Here is a 24,906-nt window from a genome sequence, read left to right as displayed (position 1 = left end):
CCCCTCCCCTGAGCCTGCCTCTCAGCTCCTCCTCCCAGACACGTGACCACAGCCGGCGGTTCTCCTCGCTCCCGCAGCGTAGCTCGCTCTGTTTCTTCCCTCCCGCCGCCGTGCCCTTCTTCTCCTCAGTTCCCATCCCTCCGCCCTCCCCCCACCTCCTTCCCCACGCCCCAATAGCGGCTGGAGCTGCGGAGTGCCCGCCCCTCCGCCCTATTCTTCGCTTGTTCATTGGCTGATGCCTCAAGGACGCGTCCCGAGGGCGGGTGGCAGCCATTGGTGGGATGAGCAATCCGAGTTCCCGGATGAGGGAACATTCAGCAGTATAAAGGGAGCGGGGAAGGCGGGAGACAGCGCAGTTTGAATCGCGGTGCGACGAAGGAGTAGGCGGTGGGATCTCGCTGGCTGGTTGACTAGTCCTTTCTCTGCCTTGCTTGTTTGAGCTTCAGCAGAATTCGAAATGGTAAACTTCGCGGAGGCGCTCGAAGACTTCGCGGGTTTTTGCCGATGGGAGAAAAACCCGTTACACACGGGAGATGGGGGTGAAGTGGCGACGGTTGGGAACGCGCGGAGACAGGATTTGGAAGAGCGGGGGGAGGTGTTTTGTCGGCGGCGAGCGGAGCAGCCTCCGATCTCGCGGCGGGCGGCGACGGTTGGGTGGCGCGCGCAGCGCCGCTGGGGGCCGGCGGGCGGACGGAGGCGCGCGACCGCGGCGGGCGCGCTGCGGGGGGCGGGCGGGCGGGCGGGGTCGCCCTTGCGGCGCGCGGCTGGCCGGAGACCCCGGCTGGGCACGGGGCCGCGCTCGCGCCTGGGCCGCGCCGCTGTGGGGGAGGGGCGCGCCGCCCTGGTAATCCTATATTCCCCATTCCTCCTTCGCTCGCGGGCGTGTGCGCGCCGCAGGCTGGCGGTAAGGCTGGGAAGGACTCCGGAAAGGCCAAGACAAAGGCGGTTTCCCGCTCACAGAGAGCCGGCTTGCAGGTCAGTGGTTGTTCGTGCAGTCTGGGAATTGTGGCGTTTTTCTTTCCGCCGCTTTTCGTGTTTATCATCGCTCTAGATGGGCGTTTCGTCCTTGCGTGGGTGATGCGGTGTCGCGACTTGGTTTGCCGATACGATAAATATCGGAGGGGGGGGCGATCACGTGTGTCGATGCTGGGGCGCGTTGCTGCACCAGCGTATATGCCCCTTGGTCTGGCGCGCGTGTAATATTACCATCTTTGACTCTAACATCTTTGTGCATTTATGTTTGTGTGCTTAAAATTAAGTTCCCGGTGGGCCGTATTCATCGACACCTGAAATCTAGGACGACTAGTCATGGACGTGTGGGCGCAACTGCCGCTGTGTACAGCGCAGCCATCCTGGAGTATCTCACCGCAGAGGTAAATGGGTGTACGCCTATAATCTGGAAAAGGTTTGGGGGGGGCTGGGGGGAGGCGGCGAGAGGGAAGGAGGAAAGTGATGCAAGAAAAACTCCCAGGCCCTAAACGCGGCTAGAAGCTTCTGAGAACGCTAGAGGGGGCTGGTGTTCATTAAGGAATCCAATTGAGCTTGGTTGAGTTTGCTGCTCTTGGAAGTAAAATTGCGTGCCCCCTTTTGCATGTGTTGCCATTCAGGTAGTAGGGGAAGACGTCATTTGGTAGGTATACCTTCATGAAGATTTGATTCTACTCTGGGCTTCCGCTTTAAGGAAAGTTGGAAGGAGATTGATTAGAATCTGCCTTGTAGGTACTTGAATTGGCAGGAAATGCATCAAAAGACTTGAAGGTAAAGCGTATTACCCCTCGTCACTTGCAACTTGCTATTCGTGGAGATGAAGAATTGGACTCTCTCATCAAGGCTACAATTGCTGGTGGTGGTATGTAAATACTAAAATTTTATTCTTTCGTAGAAAAAATTTTGTAGCTCATTTTTTAGTACAGAAGACCTATTTTCACGGATCTTAAGTGTGGTTGCATTATGAAATTTGATTTGTGTATATAACTTAATGAATATTTACATACTTGAGCTTTGCATTTAAAGACCTTTTCCAAGTTGAACATTGAACTGTCTTAGTTTTATGTTTTATGTGATGTTTAAAATATATATATTAAAAAGTATTAATCCCCGTTCCTCTCCTAGGTGTCATTCCACACATCCACAAATCTCTGATTGGGAAGAAAGGACAACAGAAGACTGTTTAAAGGATGCCTGGATTCCTTATTATCTCAGGACTCTAAATACTCTTAACAGCTGTCCAGTGTTGGTGATTCCAGTGGACTTTATCTCTGTGAAAAACACAATTTTGCCTTTTTGTAATTCTATTTGAGCAAGTTGGAAGTTTAATTAGCTTTCCAACCAACCAAATTTCTGCATTCGAGTCTTAACCATATTTAAGTGTTACTGTGGCTTCAAAGAAGCTATTGATTCTGAAGTAGTGGGTTTTGATTGAGTTGACTGTTTTTAAAAAACTGTTTGGATTTTAATTGTGATGCAGAAGTTATAGTAACAAACATTTGGTTTTGTACAGACATTATTTCCACTCCAGTGGATAAGCTCAATAAAGGTCATATCCCAAACTCTTTGTGTTTTAAATTTGCTTGATTGTAATGGGAATTCCTTTCTTTTGAGTAGGGATCTCATACAGCAGTTAACATAAGCCTATTTATTCTCTTGAAATTGAACTTGGTACAACCAAGTCAGCAGACCCAAGTGTAATTTTTCTTAATGTTATGTAATGAGCTATTAAAAATTTTAAAACGTTGGCAGGAGCTGCAGTGGGGCAAGTTGCTGTTTCTTAGGCTAAGCTTGGCCATCTCAGTTTGTTGGCGGTGCCTGCTCTGTGTGATAGCATCACACTGGTGGGCTATTGCTGTGGTGGATTTGGGGAGGAAGAGGGCATTATAGCTACCTCCACAGAGGGAACTGTAAGTTTAGACTTTGGAGATAATAGTTTTTCTGTGCTACAGTGTTTTGAAGTCTACTTGAACTAAATTTTTCAGTTAACATCTTGGTGGGGAGCTTCATGCTCTTCCCATTTTCCAGAAGAGTGTCAGTATTTATTTGCAAGTCCTGAGTTACATATTTGCATGCTGTCAACAGCTTGATTGAACATGGTGAAAAAATGAGTATTTTTTGGTTGGGTTGAGTAGACCATTTTGACACTTGCTTTGTGGGAAGTTCCTGTCCTAATCTGTTAAATTTGGATGACATTACCAAGCAGTAAGTGGTCCCTTTCGCCCCACCAAGGAGACCCAACATGACATTAAAGATCACGAGCAAATGCCCTGAAAATGGGGGAAAGGAAAAATCCAACAAGTCATTTTCTGTGATGGTAATACATTAAGAAAAGGTGGTGCCTTGTTTTGGTCATAAAGGATTTGGATTAGGGCTTTTCACCAGAATAATTTGCAAATTGCAAATAAAGTGTTCATATCTTGTGGATGTACCGAGAAGCAATTTAATGTAATAAGGGTCAGGAAAATGGTGTGTAGCTGAAATAAAAAGGAAATAAAATAATACCGTAGTTAGGGTATAAAACGATACTGTGGTTAGGGTCAAACGGCGCTCTAATGAGCTGAACACCTGTGCCGGAAGCACTTCCTAGGGACTGACAGTGCGGTACTCACCTGAACGAAACCTCCCAAGGCTGAGCGGGCCTAGAGGCGGCCCTTTGATCCCTGGAATTTTTCCCGTAAACGAGCGTCCCCAGCCCCCATCCGTTGCTCCGGCCGCCCGGAAGGCGGGCTCCCGCCTGCGCTGGCCGCGCTGGGAGGTCAGGGGGCACGGCACTGCGAAGGCGGGAGGCCCGGTCCCCACCTCGACGGAATCCCCCGGCGGGCAGCCGGGCTGGTATCGCCCGCCTACTCCCCCCCTCCCCGCCTCCGGCGTTGGTTGGCTCCGAGCTTTTCGGCGCCGCGCACTGACAGCGGAGTCGGCTCCGACTCCCAGGCCCGGGAGCTCGGTCCGGGGGCCCGGAGGGATGAGGCTCGAGCCGTAGGGGCCCGCGGGGGGCGGGGAGGCCGCCGTGAGGAGGCGGAGCTGTGAGCCCGCCAGTCCGCCCGGGCCGCCGCCGCCGCCACGGTGCCCTGCTCTCCTCCCCGCTCGCCACCGCACGCCCCCACCCCGGGCCGGCTCGCCTCTGCCGCGGCTGGGCGTCCGTTTCCCCACCCCCCACCCCACCCCCCGTAGCTGCGCTACCGGAGGAAACGGAAGAAAGCGCAAGCCATGGAGGGGAACCGGGATGAGGCGGAGAAATGTGTGGAGATCGCCCGGGAGGCTCTCAACGCCGGCAACCGTGAGAAGGCCCAGCGCTTCCTGCAAAAGGCGGAGAAGCTCTACCCACTGCCCTCGGCCCGCGGTGAGGCCCTCAGTGCCCCTTCCCTACCTGCCGGGTCCCCAGACCGCCGCGTAGCCCGCCCCCGCCCCCGCCATCGCCCCTCCGGGAACCGGCGGCGCCCCCGGCCTGCCAGACCCCGCCGCAGGGCCCGGGGAGGAACATCCCGACACACCCCCGCCCCGGCCCCGACTGCCCCGGGCTGGGCCTAGGGTGGGCTGCCCGAGGTTCCCTCTTCACTAGCTTGCTTTCCAGATGCCGGCTCTCAGCTGACAGACGAGTGTTGCCGGTGCTCGGGTCAGTTTTGTAAAGGTCTAGCTGTCATTCTGCCAGGAGATTCCTCTGACCCCGTCTTGATTGAGTGGGGCTTTATAAATGGCTGTTCGGTTGTGTGGCCCCCTCCCACCGCATCTTAACCCTCAAATAAGGCCTAGGCCCCTAAGGAAGTGAGAGGAATGGGGAACTCTGGTGGCTCATGTACAGTTCTCCGTTCCACCACCTCTGGGGTAGAACCCTATTCCCAGAGCAAACATTTCGAATACCTGAGATGACATTGCTTTTCCCTGGTAGAGCTTTTGTGTTTGTTTTGTTTTTTGGTTGTTTGTTTTTTTAGAAGAGAGGAGCACAAATTTGGCAAGAATGGTAGAGTCAGCAATGATTTCCTAAATAGTATCTGACTGATACTATTTGATAGCACCATAATTATTGATAAATCAGGGAGATCACTAAGGAATACCATACTGGACTGTCTTATTCTCCCTGTTAACGTCTTGCTCTGTAGGCTTTAAAGTAATAATAATAGCCAACATTTACTGAGCACTTAAGTGCCAGGCCTTGTGCCTAGTGTTTTGTATGAAATATTTCATTTACTCCTCAGAACAGTCCTCTGTAGAGATGGAATTTGTTTAACCGGGTTTACCCATGTGTAAACATTTTTTGATGAATGAATGAATAAATGAATGAATGAATCGGTGAGTGAATGAATAAAAATATTTTACCGAAGATCGCGGAGTAATTAGTACCAAAGTCAGAGTAGTACTTGAGCTTTCCAGCTCCAAAGAGCCTTTAACCATCATGCTTTATTGTCTTGCCAATAGAATATTGTTTCACTGGAGGTTCAAGGTATTTCTAGGTTAAGAAAATTAATGATAAGTTAATAAGAACGTGAGGCTATTTTATTGTTTTCTCAATTTTTTTTTATATTGTTGAACCCCTTGTATTCTTTGCTTTCTCTATCATTTTTGTTACACTGCTGTTGCATACTGTACCAGAGAGGACAGGAAAAGGAAGTGAAAGAAAAGAAAGGAGTTAATATTTTTTTTAAATGTGGCACAAATATGTAACAAAATTTACTAACTCATTTTTAAGCATTTGGTTCAGTAGTATTAACCATTTTTATACTGTTGTGTAATAGATCTCTGGAATTTTTCATTTTCTAGAGCTGAAATTCTATACCAACAAAACAACTCCCCATTTTCCCTGCCTGCCAGCCTTGGCAACACTCTTCTTTATTTTTAAAATTCTACTACTTTAAATATGTTCTGTAAGTGAAATCATACAGTGTTTGTCTTTTTTGACTGGTTTATTTCACTTAGCATAATGTCCATTAAGTACATGTTGTAGCATGTGATATGATTTTCTTTTTTAAGGCTATATAATATTTCATTTTGCATGCACGTACGCACGCACACACACACCCCCCCAACATTTTCATTCATCTGCCAGTAGACATTTAGGTAGTTTTTAAATCGTGGCTGTTGTGAATAATGCTGCTGTGAACATGGGTGTGCAAGTATCACATTGCAAGTTTCTCCTGCTTTCAGTTCTTTGAGATACATACCCAGAAATGGAATTGCTGGATCATATTGGCAGTTCTATTTTTAAATATTTGAGGAACTACTGTATGTTTTCCATACCAGTTGCACCATTTTACATTCCCACCAACAGTGTGCACAAGAGTTAGTTTTTTCACATCCTCACCAAAAGTTTTTTAGATGTTTAACGGACTGAGCCACCCAGGCACCCTTGCCCATTTTTAATTGGATTATTTGTTTTGTGCTTGAGTTGTAGGAGTCCTTTATATATTTTAAATATAAAGCTCTTATCAGATATATGATTTGCACATTTTTTCACCCATTCTGTAGGAAGTCTTTCATTCTGCTGGTTATGTCCTTTGATGTACAGAAGTTGTTAAGCTTCATGTAGTTTCATTTGTCTGTTTTTGCTTTTAAGCCTGTGCTTTTGGTGTCATATCTGAGAAACCATTGCGCAGAGTTAAAATTTGCATACTGTATGAATACATGATTTCATTTTAGCCATTATCTAGTACTAGAGGGACAGTTTTAATAGATGGAGTACCTTGGCTTTTGAATCCTGTCTTCTCCACCTTCTAGCTGTAACCATAATCTTGGGCATAACCTCTGTAGCTTTTGGTTCTTTCATCTGCAAAATGGGGCAGTAATGTACTGATATCATGGGGCTATTATGAGAGTTAAAGGATTTAATACATGGAATGCGTTTAACAGTAAGCACTCAATTTGGGGGGTATCATTTCTATTTAACAAATGTGAGGCTCTGAGAAGCTTTAAACTTGTGACTTGTCATTCTTATATAAACAATTTGTTGTTTTTGTTGTTTGCTTAATGATTCATTGAGAAATTTTATTCTTTCAGTGTTTTTTTCTTCTTCCTTTTTTTTTTTAAATTTTATTTATTTATTTGACAGAGATCACAAGTAGGCATAGAGGCAGGCAGAGAGAGAGGAAGGGAAGCAGGCTCCCTGCTGAGCAGAGCGCCTGATGCGGGGCTCGATCCCAAGACCCTGGGATCATGACCTGAGCCGAAGGCAGAGGCTATCATGACCTGAGCCGAAGGCAGAGTCTTTAACCCACTGAGCCACCCAGGCGCCCCTTCAGTGTTTTTTTTCTTAACTAAGCTCTATGCCCAACATAGCTTGAACTCACAACCCTGAGATCAAGAGTCCTGTGCTCTATGGACTGAACCAGCCAGGCATCCCTATCATATAAACAATTTGAATCAGTCTGCTAAAGGATACTGTAAGATATCAAAGCACAATACAGTTGTTGCTCTTAAAGACATGAACATAGAAAAAAATTAAGAAAAATAACAGTGAAAATTAATAGTACAATGCCTTGCAAAGGCAGTTCTGTGATTACCAAGTAAAGTGATAGGGTACAGTTGTGGTGAGGTCAGAAAATCTTAGTTCAGATGCAGACTTTGCCTCTAACAGTTTTGGAACCAGGGACAAGTTACTTAACATCTCTAAGTCAGTTTTTGTGTGAGTTATGAAGGGTGAAATGTTATGTGTGAAATGAAGATTTTATCACAGGGCTGAGGTGAGCATTAGCTGAAATAAAGTTATGCTCAAATGCTTAGCAAAGTGTGTTTTACACAGAATGTTCTCAGAAGATGTTTAATGGAATAATTTAAGGATTTAGGGGAGGGAAAGATCTAGAACATTTGTTTAAGTCCTGAGAAAATATTTAGTGTAGAAAGAAATTGAAGCTATTGGTTAAAATGAAATTTTAAAATTTTATCCCTAAATTTCTCCTATTCTCCTCCTATTCTACCAAATTCTTATAACTCAGGGTTTTGACTGAAGGTTCCTCTGGATGTATTTTCCTACTAAGATAGGCAAAAGAAGACATTGCTTATTGACTTTCATTATTCTTAAACAGTGAGTGGGAAAATGTGAGAGTAAATTCTAACCAAACTCCAGAATTTTTATCCTCTTTACATTTTATTTTTGCCAGGTGAACAGTTGGATTGATAAAACACTTTAAAAAGTTGGCAAGAGTTTTCCTTGAGGAAAAGCTTGGTCTTAAAGTGGATCTAGGACATTATTGCTTTCTATGTTTTTAGTTGAAGATATTATTTTATGGATCATTTATTTCAGTGGACTTCTAAGAGAACTGAATTTTACAAATATTCAAATATTTTCATACTAGGAGTTTGGTTTATGTTCAAAAGCATTGATATGTATGACTAGCTACTACATATTCTGGAAAAATAATGTCAGCAAGCAGAAAAGTAAGCTACTTTTTAGTTTCTTAAACTGTATATTTATTGAATTATTGATACATTTTGGACTTTCACAGAGGGATACAATCTCACTGTTTTAATGCTTTACATTGCTATTTACTTAGTATTAACTTTACTGTTTCATACTAATTGGGACCAATTAGTATAGATTCTTTCGTTATTGGTTTTTTTTTTTTTTGAAGAAAAGCATTTTGATTGTTTTCAAGAATTTCTTAGTAACTTGAACTAAATTGTGGCCTACAACTTCAAAAAAGGCCATCCTGTGTCTACTTTAATGAATGGATAACTCATCTGTAATTTGCAGCATCTATCTGCACAATAGCACTTAAAATAGTCCTCTATTTTTTCCCTCATATGGGAGATATATGTATAGAATTTTCCTTTTTTTTACTACATTATTTTAAAATTTAAATCTAATAAAAAATTCAGAGTTCTGTCCCTCTTTTGCCTCACTTCAAATAGTAAATTAAAGCTTTTCAAACTGTCATTACACATCTGGAGTATTAGCTAACCTAGTCCTTTTAAGGCAATTCCATTTTCTTTCTATTTCTGACTTAATTAAAATTTAGTGACGAGTACAAATTATACATTCAGAACAATTACTTCAATAACATTGAGTTAAGTGTTATAAAATGATCTCTAAATTTCAGCTAATAGCCAAACTGTTTCAGACATTATAGTTAAAGAAAGAATACTGAATTTGGTTTTGAACCTTAATTTAATAGTTGTGTGACCTTGCATATGTAACTATTTTTTGGAGCTTCAATTTTCTCATCTCTAAAATGGGGATACCTTTATTCAACACACATTTACTGAATCCACACTTCTTTGTAGTTAGGGAGTCAGTGAACAGTAAGACAAAGTTCTTGTCCTCCTAGAGCTTACATTCTACAGAAATGAAGTATGATGTATCTGCTGGACATAATAATGACTTAATTCCTGTGATTCTCCTTTCCTTTCTTGAAACTTAGTTATCTCATCTGTAATTTTCACAGGATTATTATAAGGGTATTGTATTAAGTGCTGTAAGAATGTCATGCATTATTACTAAGCCAAAAGTATTTGGATACTGCCTTTGGGTCAACAGTATAATATTTATTTTCTGTCATTTTTAGTTACCTGTTTGAGCACAAAATAATTGCTTTAAGTTAGGATTGCTCTCCATTTAGATTCAACTACTCATTCCATGCTTTGTTAACATGTGGTTCTCCCTCTTTTGCTGCATTCATTCCTCGTGCATATAGCCATACTTCTAGATTAAAAAGTCTTGCCATCACGAACCATTTTAATCTTAATTATCCTTTTTACTCCCCTAGTATCTGACCGTATTTGCTTTGACATATATAAGCCTGTATTTTCTGGAATGACACCTGTTTATATAACTTTATTCCCTTCAATAAAGATGATTTGCTAAATAATTAAATGAAAATCTTATAGCTATGTGGCTTAACATGCTAATATATTCACAAATGAAGCTTTTCAATAATCAGGTAAGTATGCAAATGTATATGTAAAAATTGTCACTAGCAAAATTTGGAAAGAGTATAAGTGTTCATCAGTGAGAATTGTTAAATAAATTACATTACATTCAGATACTATGCACCTATTAAAAATAATAATGTGCCTCAATAATTTTCCATCCATTGATTTCCTCACCCTGCTCATTGGCCATAAATCCCCAGCTGTCTTTACTGAATTCGAAGTTAAGCTGATTACTCCCCTATTGCAGTAGTCCTGAATAATAAATAAATAAATAAATAAATAAATAGTGATGTGGACCGATATTTTGATAAAAATTTAAATGCATGATGTTTTATGAATTAAATAAAGGTAAGCTATCAACACATACAGATTATTCTAATTTTGTTTAAGCATACATAAAAAACTTCACAGTTAACTAGAGTAACTAAAGTCAAATATACCAAAATGGTGAGTGATTTTTTTTGTGTGGGATTTATAAGTGATTTTTACTTTGTTGTGTCTTTTTTAATGAGCTGAGAAACATTACTTTTGTAATTGCACAAATAAAAGCTGTTTCTGGTTTGTGAAGAGGAGGAAAACATCCGTTTGTTTTTCAAATTATGCATCCTATTTTAGTTTAGCTAATAGGGGACATTCTATATAACAGGTGTGCAATAGAAACTTAAATAAAGACAGATCTTGGTTCTTCACTTTTGGATGATTCACATAAACATTTTTAATATTGTATTTACTTTTTCACTAGTCCTTAATATGGAGTATTCTTTTTTTTTTTTTTTTAAGATTTTCTTTATTTATTTGACAGAGAGAAAGAGACATCAAAAGAGATTAGGCAGGGGAAGTGGGAGGAGAGAGAATCAGGCTTCCCACAGAGCAGGGAGCCCAATGTAGGGCTTGATCCCAGGCCACTGGTATCATGACCTGAGCCGAAGGCAGACGCTTAATGACTGAGCCACTCAGGTACCCCAATATGGAGTATTTTTAAATTAAATGCAGATTCTGTCAAAATCCCCAAAGCAAAGCAATAGGTGTGGAAAGTGAAGGCATAAAATGATATTGTATAATTTTAAAAACCAAAAGTAAATATAGTCTGGTTTATAAGTACTATATTCGCCCTATTAATGTTTGTAATACTGTACATTATTTGCAAATGAGATCTCATGGTAGCTAATACAGAAAAATCCAATGTGTTCTAAATTCTGGCGGTATTTGAACTGAATCATATTACCTTCTCAGGGATTGGTTCCAGAAATTGTTAATAAAGAAAGCCTTGCTGATTCCATTTTTAAGATGACAAAACTGGATATTGAGACCCAGAGGTAATGGAACTTGTCCAAATTTTCACTCTTTGGAGTCAAAGAGTATTTGGTGTGAGTGCATGTACACATGTAGCCATTGTTAAGCAGAGCTCATATGCATGAAATTGTAGACAAATTTTCACTATCATAAAAATGTTGAAAATATAAAACAACAGTGATCCTGCTTCAGCAATATTCAGCATCTAGCTATTAACCTGGAAGATGTCCAAAACAAACACTGGAGGAGTATTTTTGTGCTAAGAATGAAAGAGAATGCACAGATAACTTCTAACTTGCATGCATAGGGATTTTGTGTCTACCTGTAAATACTAAACACATAAAACCATTTTCACATCTGGCTCCACAAGTTTTTAAAAAATTCTTCATTTATTAGCTGAACTACTTCTATAAAGAGAGAGTTCCCCTTTCCTGTCTTAGGGTTACATAGTAGTCCAGTTCATACAGGAAAGACAAGTGCTTGATTGCTTTTATCAGTTTTCAAGAAAAGGAGTTGGTTCTCTGTTTTTCTACAAAAGCAACTGATTAGTATAGTTGACCCTTGAACAACATGGGTTTGAACTGTGTGGATCCACTAATCAGATTTTTTTTTTTTTTTTTGCTAAATACAGTACAGTTCTATAAGTATGTTTTCCTTATAATTTTCTTAGTAACATTTTTTCTCTAGCTTATTTTATTGTAAGAATATAGTATATAATGCATATGATATACAATATATGTGTTAATCAAGTACTTATATCATTGTTAAGCTTCCTTCCAGTCAGTAGTAGGCTATTAGTAATTAGGCTTTTACTGAGCCAAAAGTTATATGGGTATTTTTAACTGCATGTGGATTGGTGTCCCTAACTGCTGGGTTGTTCAGGGTCAACTGTTATTATTTTTTGGGTCTTTGGCCAGTATGGAGCCCCTTTATATTTAGCTCCTGAGTACACACAGAGTCCCAATAATCTTAAATAGTTAACCTCCTGTTTGGTGTAACAGAATGTTTCAGGCTCCTCTTGTACATATTCTGTGATAGATCTGGAATCAGTCATATCTACAGTAAGTTTCTTTTAATAGAAAATGGTGTTTCAACATCACAGTCTGGCAGTAAGGATGCTGTAGCTACTAGATGGTTCATTATTTCTGGGCTTTTTTAGTGTACAGACTAGGAAATGACTTTTTTCTTCTAAATCTAAAATAGTTTATGAGTTTGTACTTTTACTTCTCATTCATATTAAGCACTTTGGGGTGTTAAATTTCTCTAGTTTATATTTCTTTTTTTTCCCCTAGTTTATATTTCTGTTTCCTTCCTTCCACAGTAGTAATGCTGGTTCTCAAGGCCATAGTGAATGATAGAATATGTCATGATTATTTTTTTGCCTTCTGCCACATCATATACTTACATAATAGTTTCAGAGTAATATTAACCAATACCACTCCCCTAATGCATTTATTGAAAAGTTAAAATTTTTGGCATATACTCTCCCCATTTGCCCTCCTCATTTTAAGTTTTTTTTTTTTTAAATTTGAAATAATTTAAAATTTCTATAAAAGTCACAAGAATATTATAGACTTCCCTTGTGTATCTAACTCAGGCTTTTTCTATTTGATAAAACTTTACTATATTTGCTTTATCATGCCCTTCCTCTGTCCTTTCTTGCTGTCTCCCCTGTCCTACGCATACACGCACAATTTGTTCTTACTATATTTTTTCCTGAACCAGTTAAGAGTAAGTTGTAGACGGATGTCCTGTTAGTCCTCAATAATTCAGTGTATATTTTCTAAGGCAGGGACACTCTTATATAACCACAGTATAACTGTTAAATTAATGAAACTAATGCATGTACCTCATTCAAATTCGGTCCATCTTCCCAATTATGTCTTTGATAGCAAAAAAGATACACTGCATTTATTTGACATGTTTTATTCTCCAGATAGCATCTTTTCTCTTTTCTCCCTTGACCTTTGGTGGGTACAGGCCAGTTATTTTGTAAAATTTCCCTCAATTTGGGTTTGACATTTCTTCATATGAGTTTTTGGCAGGAGTACATAAGAAGTGATGTTGTTTTCTTAGAATATCAGGAGTGATATGGTCTTTATTATTGATGCTTATTTTGATCACTTGTTTGTTTGAGTTGCTTGTTGTCAGGTTTCTCCATTCTAAACTACTTTGTTTCCCCTTTATAATTAATAAATATATAATGGAGAAATACTTGAAACTGTATAAATGTCCTGTTCCCCAACAAACTTTACCCAACTCCTTTTAGAGTTCATCAATAATCCTTTCCTGGATAAATTTCTAATGGTTGTCAAATGGTGGTATTCTAATTCTGTCATTCCTTCTACTATTTATTAGTTGCATTCAACTTTATTAGTTTGGATTCCTGTTTAATCTATTACTAGCATTTTTTTAAAAGATTTATTTATTTGAGAGAGAGTGAGCATGTGAGTGAGTGGAAGGAGGGGTTGAGGGAGAGGGAGAGAATCTCAAGTAGACTCCGCACTGACCATGGAGCTGATGTGGGGCTCAGTCTTATGACCCATGAAATCATGACCTGAGCCAAAACCAAGAGTCAGACACTCAACCAGCTGAGCCACCCAGGTACCCCTATTGCTATCACTTTTAATTTTGTTGCTCATATTGCCTCAGAATTAGTCAGGAGTCCCTTCCAGCTGACTCCTTTGTCTTTTTTTTTTTTTTTTAAGAATTTATTTATTTATTTGACACAGAGAGAGAGAGAGAGAGAGAGAGTACAAACAGGGGGAGTGGCTGGGAGAGGGAGAAGCAGGTTCCTGCAGAGCAGGAAGCCCAACGTGGGTCTCGATCCCAGGACTCTGGGATCATGACCCGAGCTGAAGGCAGGCGCTTAACCGACTGAGTCACTCAGGCACCCCTCCTTTATCTTTTTGACATATCTCCATCACCCTTTGAGCTCCCTTCCTTTCTGGCACAAAAAGATTTTCAGGTTCACTCTTTATTTTATTGTCTTGGGAATCAGCTATTTCTCCAAAGAGCTCTTATTCTTTTCAGTGATCAATGGTACTTGGAAACTAAGATATACACACTAGATAGGCTTCTTGCTACAGGGTTGTCATTGCCTTTGGGCCATCTCAGTCATTGGAGCTAAGAAATATATGTACATGTGAATGTATGTTTGTATTTGTATGTGTATGTATTTCTGTGTGTTACATGTATTTGTTTATGGACATACACACATTTATAGTAATTTAATCTTTATCAATTTTGATATCTGTGCAACACTCACAAACCTCCACCAGAGTTCATTCTAGCCTTCTCCGTTTCCATATTTGTAATGCCATTCTCAGCCCTGTTTTTGGCTATAACTCCCCTCTTGGTTCCAGTAAGTTTCCTTCATTCAAGCGTCAGCTGCCAAAACGTAGAGAAGGAAAGGGAAGAGAAGACCAATAATTTGTTTTTTCGAGTAAAAGACAAGCCAGAGGAAGCTCATCATTTTAAAAATATTTAAATCTGTTTACAGTGTCAGAGCATATTGTTATTACATACTATATGCTCTTTCTTTTAATTGTCATTTAGTCTCATCTCTGTAGGTCACTTTGCATTTAGTTCTCACCATCAGTTCGTATATCAATGTATTTTTAATTATTTTGGATTCCTAAAGCTTTTTCTCTAGTAAATTTCTAGGAAGGGCTTGTAGGAACTATGCTCCTAAGTTCTGGAATGTTGAAAACTGTTCATTTGGGGCTTAGTGCTTGAAGTTAATCAGTGCGTACAAAATACTTGGCTGAAATTTTCTTTGTTTGGATATCTAAATATGTTATTCCATTGTTTTCTGCAAATACTGCTTACAAGCAGAGTTTGATGACAATCTAATTTTCTTTCACTTATAGATTGTTTTGTCTTTTTGCCTAGATGCTTGGTTAATTTTACTGGAATATATTTTGGTGTTGGTTAATTTTGTGTCAGTATTCTTAGGTATGTGATTTGCCCCTTCATTATATGATTTTAGATGTTTTTATCAGAAAAGTTTTCTCCAATTATTGTTTTATTGGTTTTATTCCCTTATTTTTCTTTTTTAGGACTCCTGTTATATGTATGTTGGGTAGTCTATTTTCAGTATTTGCCATTTTTTTCTCATTTTTTGTCTTTTTCATTTTTTTAATTTAAAAATTTTTCCTCCTTTAATATTCTCTTTTGCTTACACAAAATTATCTGTAGTTTATTAATTCCTTATTTCATCTAGTTTAGTCTTCTTTTTTGAATTTGTTTTTCTTTTATTTCTTATTGTTTCTTGAGTTTTATCATCTGAGCTCTGAATGAATAATTCTGGGGGTTTTTCCAGTTCGAATTTATGGTATACTTTCGTATTATGTATAACTTTTTAAAGTCTTTTCAACTTGTTTTGAAGTAGTTACTTACAACGTTTACCTGTTTTATTTGCGGTATGTAAGTCTTTGTGGTATGTATTCATTGTCTTCAGAGATTTATTTTATTCCTATTCACTCTTTTTCTCACAATAACTTTGTATCAGATATCAGTTCTACCATTTTCTTTTACTAATTTTTTATACTCATTTTTATGTGAAGTTAATTAGCCTTTCTAAATACACAGAGATCCCTCTCCAGTTTTTGGGTAATGTTTGAAAATATGTCACCTTGCTATATAAGTTCTCTCTCTTTTCTCCTTCCTCACTTAATCTGGAGTTTATTCTTCTACCACTGTCCTATTCAGTTTGGGTCCTGTTCTTGTGGCTTTGTTCTGGATGGGAGTTTTAACTGATTAATTTTGAGTGTTTATAGTGCCTGGAGTTTCTATTCCCTTAAGAGTTTCTTGTGGATCCTGTCACTCACATGCTACGGTAGTGAGCAAAACTCATGTTTTTTACATACTTTTCTCAGTTTTTGCTGTTGTGTTGTAATATAGAAAGTCCCTTTTGGTTATTTTGGAGTTCTTTTGTTCTGTGGACCAGCAAATGCCCTGTTACTGTGCTCTACTTCCCACACAGATGATAAAACCCACATAGATCTCATAACTTTTAGTTCATCCACACCTTCTGGTATTTGGGGATTTTGTGCATGGGGTTTGGATTTTGCTATCTAATTGCCCAGATTTTATAAGGCAATTAGCAGAGATTTAAAATTTTAGCTGCTGTGTCACATCCTTCTTCCCAGAATTCTTACAAAATTTTTGAGGATTTTGTAACCTCTAGACCATGCTGGCTTCTGCTCTCAGGGTTAACATTATGACTGCATTAAATACAAACTAAACTATAGTTAAAAATTAACTAATAACATATATTATCTTATTAATAACTAATAGGTTGTGGTCTAAGAGCCTTTCTGTGTCATCTACAACTAGGTGTTATAAAAACAATTTCTTATGTCTTTGGTGCCCTCTTGAATGCATTAGCTAGGGAAAAGATATGGTAGAAAGAAATACACACACACACACACACAAAGACACTTATATATGTATACACATATATAAACTTTTATTATGATATAAATAATAAGCAATTATATGTTTACAAATTTGCCAGCACTGCTAAGATCTTTAATATATATACATATATGTGTGTGTGTGTGTGTGTGTATGTGTGTGTATATAAAACAGCCTTATTGAGATACAGTTCACATATGTATAATTCATTCACTTAAAGTATACCATTCAGGGGCACCTGGGTGGCTCGGTCATTAAGCATCTGCCTTTGGCTCAGGTCATGATCCCAGGGTCCTGGGATCGAGCCCCACATTGGGCTCCCTGCTCAGCGGGAAGCCTGCTTCTCTCTCTCCCACTCCCCCTGCTTGTATTCCCTCTCTTGCTGTCTCTCTCTCTCTCTCTCTGTGTCAAACAAATAAATAAGATCTTAAAAAATAAATAAATAAAGTATACCATTCAGTGGGTTTTAGTACATTCACAGTTGTGCAACCATTGCAGCAAACAATTTTAGAACATTTTCTTCACTTCAGAAAGAACCCTATACTCATTAGCAGTTAATCCTCATTTGTCCCAAATTCCTCCTTTTCCTCCCCACTAGCCCTTGGCAATGACTAATAATACTTTCTTCTCTCTACATTTGCTTGCTTTATACATTTCATATTAGTAGAATCATACAATATTTGTGACTTTTTTTTTTACTGAGCATGTTTTCAAATTCATTTATGTTGTAGCATATATCAGTACTTCATTTTTTCCCCAAAGATTTTATTTATTTCAGAAAAAGAGAATGTGTACAAGTGGGGGAGGGGTAGAGGGAGAAGCAGACTCCCTGCTGAGCAGGGTGTCCAATGCAGGGCTTGATCCTAGGACCCTGGGATCATGACTTGAGCCAAAGGCAGACACTTAACTGACTGAACCACCCAGGCGCCCCCTTTCACCCAAATCTTTATTTAAATTCTAGTTAGTTAATACACAATGCAATATTGGTTTTAAGAATGGAATTCGGTGGTTCAACACTTACATGTAACACCTAGTGCTTATAACGAGTGTCCTCCTTAATACCCATCACCCATCTAGCCCATCCCCCACCCACCTACCTCCATCAACCCTCAGTTTGTTCTCTATCATTAAGAGTCTTTGATGGTTTGTTTCCCTCTCTTTCTTTTTTTCCCTCCCCTCCCATATGTTCTTGGGTTTTGTTTCTTAAATTCTATGTATAAGTGAAATCATATGGTATTTATCTTTCTCTGACTGACTTATTTCATTAGCAGAATACACTCTTGCTCCATGTTGCATCATATTGTTGCACATGGCAAGATTTCATTCTTTTTGATGGCTGAGTAATATTCCATTTTGTGTGTGTGTGTGTGTGTGTGTGTGTGTGTGTGTACACACACATACGTGTGTGTATATATATATGTATATGAATATACACACCACATCTTCTTTATCATTCATCAGTTGATGGACATTTGGGCTCTTTCCATACTTTGGCTATTGTTTATGATGCTGCTATAAACATCAGGGTGTATGTATCACTTTGAGTCTGTATTTTTGTATCCTTTGGGTAAATACCTAATAGTGTAATTGCTAGATTGTAGAGTTTCTATTTTTAACGTTTTGAGGAACCTCCAAACTGTTTTCCAGAATGACTGCACCAGTTTGCATTCCTATCAAGAGTGCAAGAGGGTTCCCCTTTCTCTGCATCCTCAACAACACCTGTTGTTTCTTGTGTTGTTGATTTTACCATTCTGACAGGTATGAGGTGGTATCTCATCATGCTTTTGATTTTTATTTCCCTGATGATGAGTATGCTGAGCATCTTTTCATGTGTCTGTTAGCCATTTGTATATCTTCTTTGGAAAAAATGTCTTTTTTAAAAGGTTTCTTTGGATAAATGTCTATTCATGTCTTCTGCCCATTTCTTAACTGGATTATCTGTCTTTTGGATGTTGACTTTGACAAGTTTTTTATAGATTTGGGATACTAACCCTTTATCAGATATGTTGTTTGCAAATATCTACTCCTATTCCATAGGCTGCCTTTTAGTTTTTGTTGATTATTTCCTTAGTACTTCGTTTCTTTTTATTGTTGATAATATTCCGTTGTATGGACATATTACATTTTATCTGTTCATCAATTGATGAACATTTGGATTCTTTCCAATGTTTTTCTAGTGTGAACAATGCTGCTATGAACATTTGTGAACCAGTTTTTGTGTAGATGTGTGTTTTTATTTCTCGGGTATATGTCTTTTTCAGATGTATGATTTCTTAAATATGTTCTCTCTGTGGATTGTCTTTTTACTTTATTGGTAATAGTCTTTGAGGGGACAAAGTTTTTAATTTTGATTAAGTCTAGTTTCTCTATTTTTCTTTGTCACCTGTACTTTTATCTAAAAATGTTTTTTGCCTGACTCAAGGTCACAAAGATGTATTCCTATATTTTCTTCTAGGAAGAAAATTTTTCTTTACTTCTGTATTTTCTTCATACACACGCTTAGGTGTGTGGTCTGTTTTTGTTGTTGTTGTTTTTGGTATATCATGTGACAAAGGGGTCTAACTTCATTTTTGTTCGATTTAATTTTTTCATTTCTATTACGATTATTTCTTTGGTATACAAATTGTCTCAATTTTGTTCTAACCCATTTGTGATCTTTCAACTTAAATTTTTAAATTGATTTTTTACTTAAATGCATTGTGCTCATATGATTGTGGAATATATGACTACTTAGAAATTCAAAGAGAATAACATTATGGTCTAGCTATAATGTAGTCAGTGTTTTTATTCCTCGTGTGTCTGTAAAGAATGAATATTCACCAGTTGTTGGGCATAATGTTATATCTTTTAGATCAAGCTTGATAAATTAGACATTTATATCTTTTGTATCCTGGTGATTTTTTTCAATGACCTAGTGTTAGTTAATAACTGACATTGAATTGTGATAAATTGTGTTCAATTGAAATGTGTTAAAATCTTCTACCACCAAGGTGGATTTCTCTGTTTCTTCTTTTAGTTCTTTTTTTTTTTTAATGTTTAAGTTTTTCTTAAACATTTTTAAAAAGATTTTATTTATTTATTTGAGAGAGAGAGAGGGTGTGTGTGAGTACAGGGAGAGAGGGAGAGGAAGAGGGAGAAGCAGACTCCCGTTGAGCAGGGAGCCTGATTTGGGACTTGATCCCAGGACCCTGAGATCATGACCTGAGCTGAAGCCAGATGCTTACTGACTGAGCCACTAGGCCCCTCTTATGTTTAGTTTTAACTTATGGAAAGTTTCAAGCATACACAAAAGGAAGGAGAATAGTGTAATCAATTCCTATTGTTCTCTCATCTTTAACCTTTGTGAATATATATGGCCAATCTTATTTCATATATGTTTTCTCTACGCTTTCTTTTATGCTCTTCCAGTATTTTAAAGCAAATCCTAGACGTAACTATACTATTGTTTTATAGACTCTGTGTTTAGATTTATTCATATATTTACCACAGTACTTGCTCACCATTCCCTTTTACATTTTCACCTATCTTGGAAGCATTTTCCTTCTGCCCAAAACGTATATATAATACAGTATCCTTTAGTGAAATCTTAGTGGTAAATTTTATCCATTTTCGTTTCTTTGAAATGTTTTTAATTTTGAGCATCTTCTAGAAAATAAGTGCAGAATTCAAGTTGACAGTTACTCTTTCTGAGCTTTTTGAAGGTATTGTTACCATGCCTTTTAGCTGCCATTATTGTTGGGAAATAAATAGAAAGTCTAATTTCTCTTTCTTTATAGATAATCTCATTGGCTTCTTTAGTGACTGTCTCTTTTTTTTTGGAATTTTGTAGTTTCACCATGATAAGACAAATGAAATTGTGCCATAGGGAATTAAATGATAACAATTTTGAGTTATTAAGTTTAATTCCTTAATATTCTATTTCTAAATGGTGATTAGTGGTCTCTAAACAGTCATAAGGAAATATATTTTATCTTAAAAGATCTGGTGGTGAATACTTTTGGAGTACATGATTCTTAATTTTTCAGCTTTTTAACTTTCTTCTCAAGATCATGTGTATGTACATGATATTTCTACAGCACTATTGGAAATAATTATGAAAAATGGAAGCACTGCTGGAAATAGCCCTCACTGCCGAAAACCATCAAGTTGTGATCAAAACAAGCCTAATTGTACAAAGGACAGCACATCTGGTAGCAGTGAAAGTGGAAAGGGCTACACCAAAGACCAAATAGATGGAGTTCTCAGGTAGGGATAAATATAACTTATATCTCACCTATAATTGATACTAACGTACTTTTTGATGTTTTAACACCTAAAAAATGTGTGAACTATAATTTAGTGGAAGAATTAAACTCTGGGTGTCTTATGCTTTATGTTATTTATCAAATCAGTCTATAAAGTACCAACTCGATGGAAGGTTTCATCTTTTAAAGTAACTATAAGGCAAAAAGTTCCTTCCAGATATTTTTTTCCTTGGGGAAATATTATTTCAATTTTTTGATGCGGTATGATATTTAGATAACTGTAATAAAAGAGGGAAAGAATTGTTTTGTCTTTGTATACAGGAAAGTAGGAGAATTTCATATGAAAGGAAAATTGAGGACAAATAGCAACAGCATTTTCAAATTCCTACTTGTATTAGTGTAGCACGATTTTTTTCTATTTCTTTAAGGCCATCATACATATATACACACACACACACACACATACACATATATACACACACATATATATACATATACATATATATATGCAAACATAATAATGTGTTCTTCTTTTAATATTTTTCTTACTGTCATTATTCTGCCTCTGTGTTTTTAGTTTTACCTCATGGTACACTCTACTTAAAGTCAAAGAATTAGGTAGAGTTAGAAAATTATGAACTGGGTTTTGGGGATCTGATGTGACTGATTTTATAATTAAGAAAAGATTTTCTGGAAATAAAATGAACCTTTCAGTATGAAACGCTACAGAATATGCTGTTTTGTTTTCTGCTACAGCTTAGGGAAGCTGTATTGATATTGTACTGATGTTGCTCTCCAGGGAAACTAAAGTGTAAGGTTGAAGGACTCTAAACAGTGATTAATCAGATAATTCACATGGAGAATGAATTGTAGTACAGTGAACTAGCTCAAGTGAAAAGCAGCTAAAACTACATTGTTTTTCTCTTTACGTTTTCTTATCTATTTTTCTTCTGATCTTATTTCCTTTTTTCCCTCATCCTTTTTTCTCCATTGCTTTTTAGTTCATTCTTTTTTTTTTCTTACCATAATTTAGAATTGAAGTCATTTTAATCAAATATCAATGTATTTACATTTTTCTTCTTTCCCTGCATATTTAGATGCTAAAGTTTGATTGTAACATTTTATCTGAGTGTGGCCACAGATGTTGGTGTTTGGTGGAAAAAAAGAAAAGAAAAAAGACTTCCTAATCATGGTGAAGCCATGCTAAGGGTATTTGATTAGCATGAATGGTAGTGAAGCACTTTTGGGATATAAGTTAATTTTGCTAACTACTTTTATAACTAATGTTGGGTGAGAGTTGTCTGAATATGTGAGATAAGTGAATGAAAAAATGGACATTTCCTTTTGAATTTCTTCAAGAAAAAGCTTTAATTAAATGGTGTGCTGAAATGTGTTCTAGGAAACCACATCTACTTGAAAACAAATTGTATTTTCTTCTAAAATTTACTTCTGCTGGGAGAGTATGTTCTTAATGAAAGACCTAAATAAAGTTAATTGTATTATATGTGATTTTGTTTAGAATCATTTTGTGATTAAAGAAAAGACAAAGAACTACTTTTATATTTTGAAATATCACCGAAGACTAGAGTTGAAAATTTTGGAGAACAGTATCCCCTAAATTTGGTGCTATTTTTTAAAAATCTTTTTTTCTTTGTTTCCTCTACTCTCCCCTTGAAATGAAAAGAGTAGTAGTTCAACGTATGGTAGAAATAATGAAGGAAGAGCAGTGCTTCATTTTACTGTCTCTTGGAATATTTAGGCAGAATATCTTGAGAATGGAATTATGAAAGATGATGGTGGGTACAGATACACTTTGTATATGGCCAGATTTGGAAAGATCGAAAGAAGAAGTTGAGGGAGTTTCTGTCTGTTGGCTTCTATATTCCCTGTGAAACTAGAGATGAGGTTATCACCTGAGAGAAGAGAAAAGGTGAGACTGGAAGCCTGAAGAGAGTTGTAAAAGTATGGGAAATTTCCAGAGGGGAAAGACAAAGGGAATGAAGGATTGCCTGTTAGCACTGAGGACCAGCCAAATTTCAGACCATGAATTCTTATTGGGTATAAGTATTAGCTTAGTAGTACAGCTGTATTAGAAATTGTTTCTCTGGTCAATAATTTTCTTATCCCTTCTTATTAAATGAAGTTTTTTTTTTTCTTTTGAGGACTAAATGTGATTGGAACATTCTTTAATAGAATCCCTGAGTTATTCAGAGTACTTCAGTTGATAACTTATATGAGTTGCTTAGCTGAGTTATGTAACATTTACTCATTATATAAGCCTTCATAAGTGTTGCTTAAGTGAGGTAACAGATCACCAGCAAACACTTAGATGCTATATGGTTTTGTTTTTTGTTTTACCTATACACAGGGGATTTTTTCTGAAGAAAGCCGTGTTATCTTGTGTTAGCAGGATTATGCAAACAAGTTGCTCGGTGACAATTTGGCTCAATGGGAGAAGCCATGCAATAATACTGCATCCATTGCATAAGTTAGAGCTAGTTTACAGTAGGACTGAAGAAAAAGTGTATGACTTTGTAAAGATAATGCTCTGTGTAACTAAACACTGTTTTTGAGTTGAAATATATTGAAAATATATTTCAATATATTATATATTAATATTATAGAGTCAATATTATTATATCTCAATATGTTATTGAGAAGTGTCCTGGATCTAATTTGAAGTTTTTAATTTCTCATTGAAAAAAGGCCCATCTTTTATTTTTAAAAAACTTACAAGATCATTGTAAAAGCATTAACAGGGTCATCATTCTGTTTATCAATTAGGAACATTTCTGTATAATTATTATGTCATTTGAATTGTGGGGATTTGTTAGGATTTGATTTAAGCTGTAGTTCTTGAAATGAAATCATTTTGCTAAACTTATGAAGTAAATAATCCTTTATCTCAGGAATAAATAAGTATTTCCCTGAACACCAGTTAAATTTGGAGTCTATTTAAATGATCAGCTCTAACATGCAAAAAAGTATTGAAAGAGGACCTTCCTGCCCTACCCAGTATGCATTTGTGCACATAAAAGAAGACATAGGGTCTGAACTAGATGTACTTCTCCATTGCTGAGCTTGCAGTTAGTCTTTCTGGCCTGAATGTACATTATTTCCTTCCAGGGTAGGTAATAGGTTACCTCTTCTTAATTTCTTTATCTCTTTTTAAAAAATTCTTTGGTGAAGATGGAGAAGAAGATTTGACTCTTTGAGTAAGGAGTGAACTGTAGAAAGTATGACAAATGCAGTTAATTGGTAAAGGAATGATAAATAGAAATATGAATTAAAATAAATATATGAATGGTAATTTTTCATTCAGTTGTGAAAAATTAGGTAAATGTATGTGGAGCATTACTTGAAATATATAGTGGTTTTCAACTGGTGCATTGGTGATTTCAACTTTATACCTCTCTGCTAGCTTCTCAAAAAATTTCTCTTCTAATATATGATGAAAAACTCAGTGCAGGGAGGATATGGTAAAACTAGCTACACTTAAGAATTAGTGAAATAATTGTCTTCCTACCTTTTTTCTCTTCGTGACAATTCTTTTCCTTTTTTAAAGATTTTATTTATTTGAGAGAGCATGGGGGGTGGACAGAGGGAGAGGGAGAAGCAGACTCCCTGTCTTTGTGACAATTCTTAGCTTTATGACCCATCTCTAGAGGATTGTGAATTCCAACCTAATTTTCCCTACACTATCCAGCAGTCCTCTCTTGGGCTGCCTTTTTCTATTGCCTAGACTTTTATGCTTAGGAAATCTCTACAGAACAATTTTTGGAGGGTTAATCTGGTTATAATAAATCATCTTATGCATGTAAACCAAGTAATAGTGACTAGAATCGTTTAGTGTTTTGTTTATCACTTCCTTTTGTTTTCTGCATTCAGATATTATCTGTCATATTCACAACTCTATTCTATTCCTTCTCCTCTTCTCCTATGTTCTCCTTTATTCCAAAATGATGTTTGGTGCCAACTTCATTTTTATTATAGCACTTACCACCTTTGGCTTTTAGATCCTAACCATTTCTGCCCTTATATTTGGACCTATTCATCCATCTGTCCATTCATCATCCATCCGTTCAACACATATGGTGAA

At 37.5% G+C, this 24,906-nt stretch overlaps 2 protein-coding genes across 2 annotated transcripts in view; both read left to right on the top strand.

The window, feature by feature from the left end:
* Positions 1-268: 268 nt before the first annotated feature.
* On the top strand, positions 269-2,549 carry H2AZ1 (H2A.Z variant histone 1). The gene is made up of 5 exons (XM_080797582.1): positions 269-460; positions 898-975; positions 1,260-1,373; positions 1,720-1,849; positions 2,113-2,549. The coding sequence occupies exons 1-5, from the start codon at positions 458-460 to the stop codon at positions 2,172-2,174; spliced, it is 387 nt and encodes a 128-aa protein (XP_080653708.1). The 5' UTR covers positions 269-457; the 3' UTR covers positions 2,175-2,549.
* A 1,338-nt stretch (positions 2,550-3,887) lies between these two features.
* Positions 3,888-24,906, top strand: part of DNAJB14 (DnaJ heat shock protein family (Hsp40) member B14) — a 55,555-nt gene continuing 34,536 nt past the window's right edge. The window contains exons 1-2 of the mRNA XM_080796944.1: positions 3,888-4,330; positions 20,640-20,808. Of these exons, the coding sequence (XP_080653070.1) occupies positions 4,198-4,330; positions 20,640-20,808 (302 nt within the window). The 5' untranslated portion in view covers positions 3,888-4,197. The remainder of the gene's footprint in view (positions 4,331-20,639; positions 20,809-24,906) is intronic.

This window comes from Martes martes, assembly GCF_963455335.1.
Source record: "Martes martes genome assembly, chromosome: 2".
Lineage (NCBI taxonomy): Eukaryota > Metazoa > Chordata > Mammalia > Carnivora > Mustelidae > Martes > Martes martes.
The sequence above is the reverse complement of the archived record's forward strand: the minus strand, read 5'-3'. Positions and strand labels throughout refer to the sequence as shown.

Bases quoted from the DNA above. Each gene is read 5' to 3' on its own strand.
- H2AZ1 (XM_080797582.1), top strand. The intron at 976-1,259 runs GTCAGTGGTTGT...CTTAAAATTAAG, and splicing joins CACAGAGAGCCGGCTTGCAG to TTCCCGGTGGGCCGTATTCA. The intron at 1,850-2,112 runs GTATGTAAATAC...TTCCTCTCCTAG, and splicing joins GGCTACAATTGCTGGTGGTG to GTGTCATTCCACACATCCAC.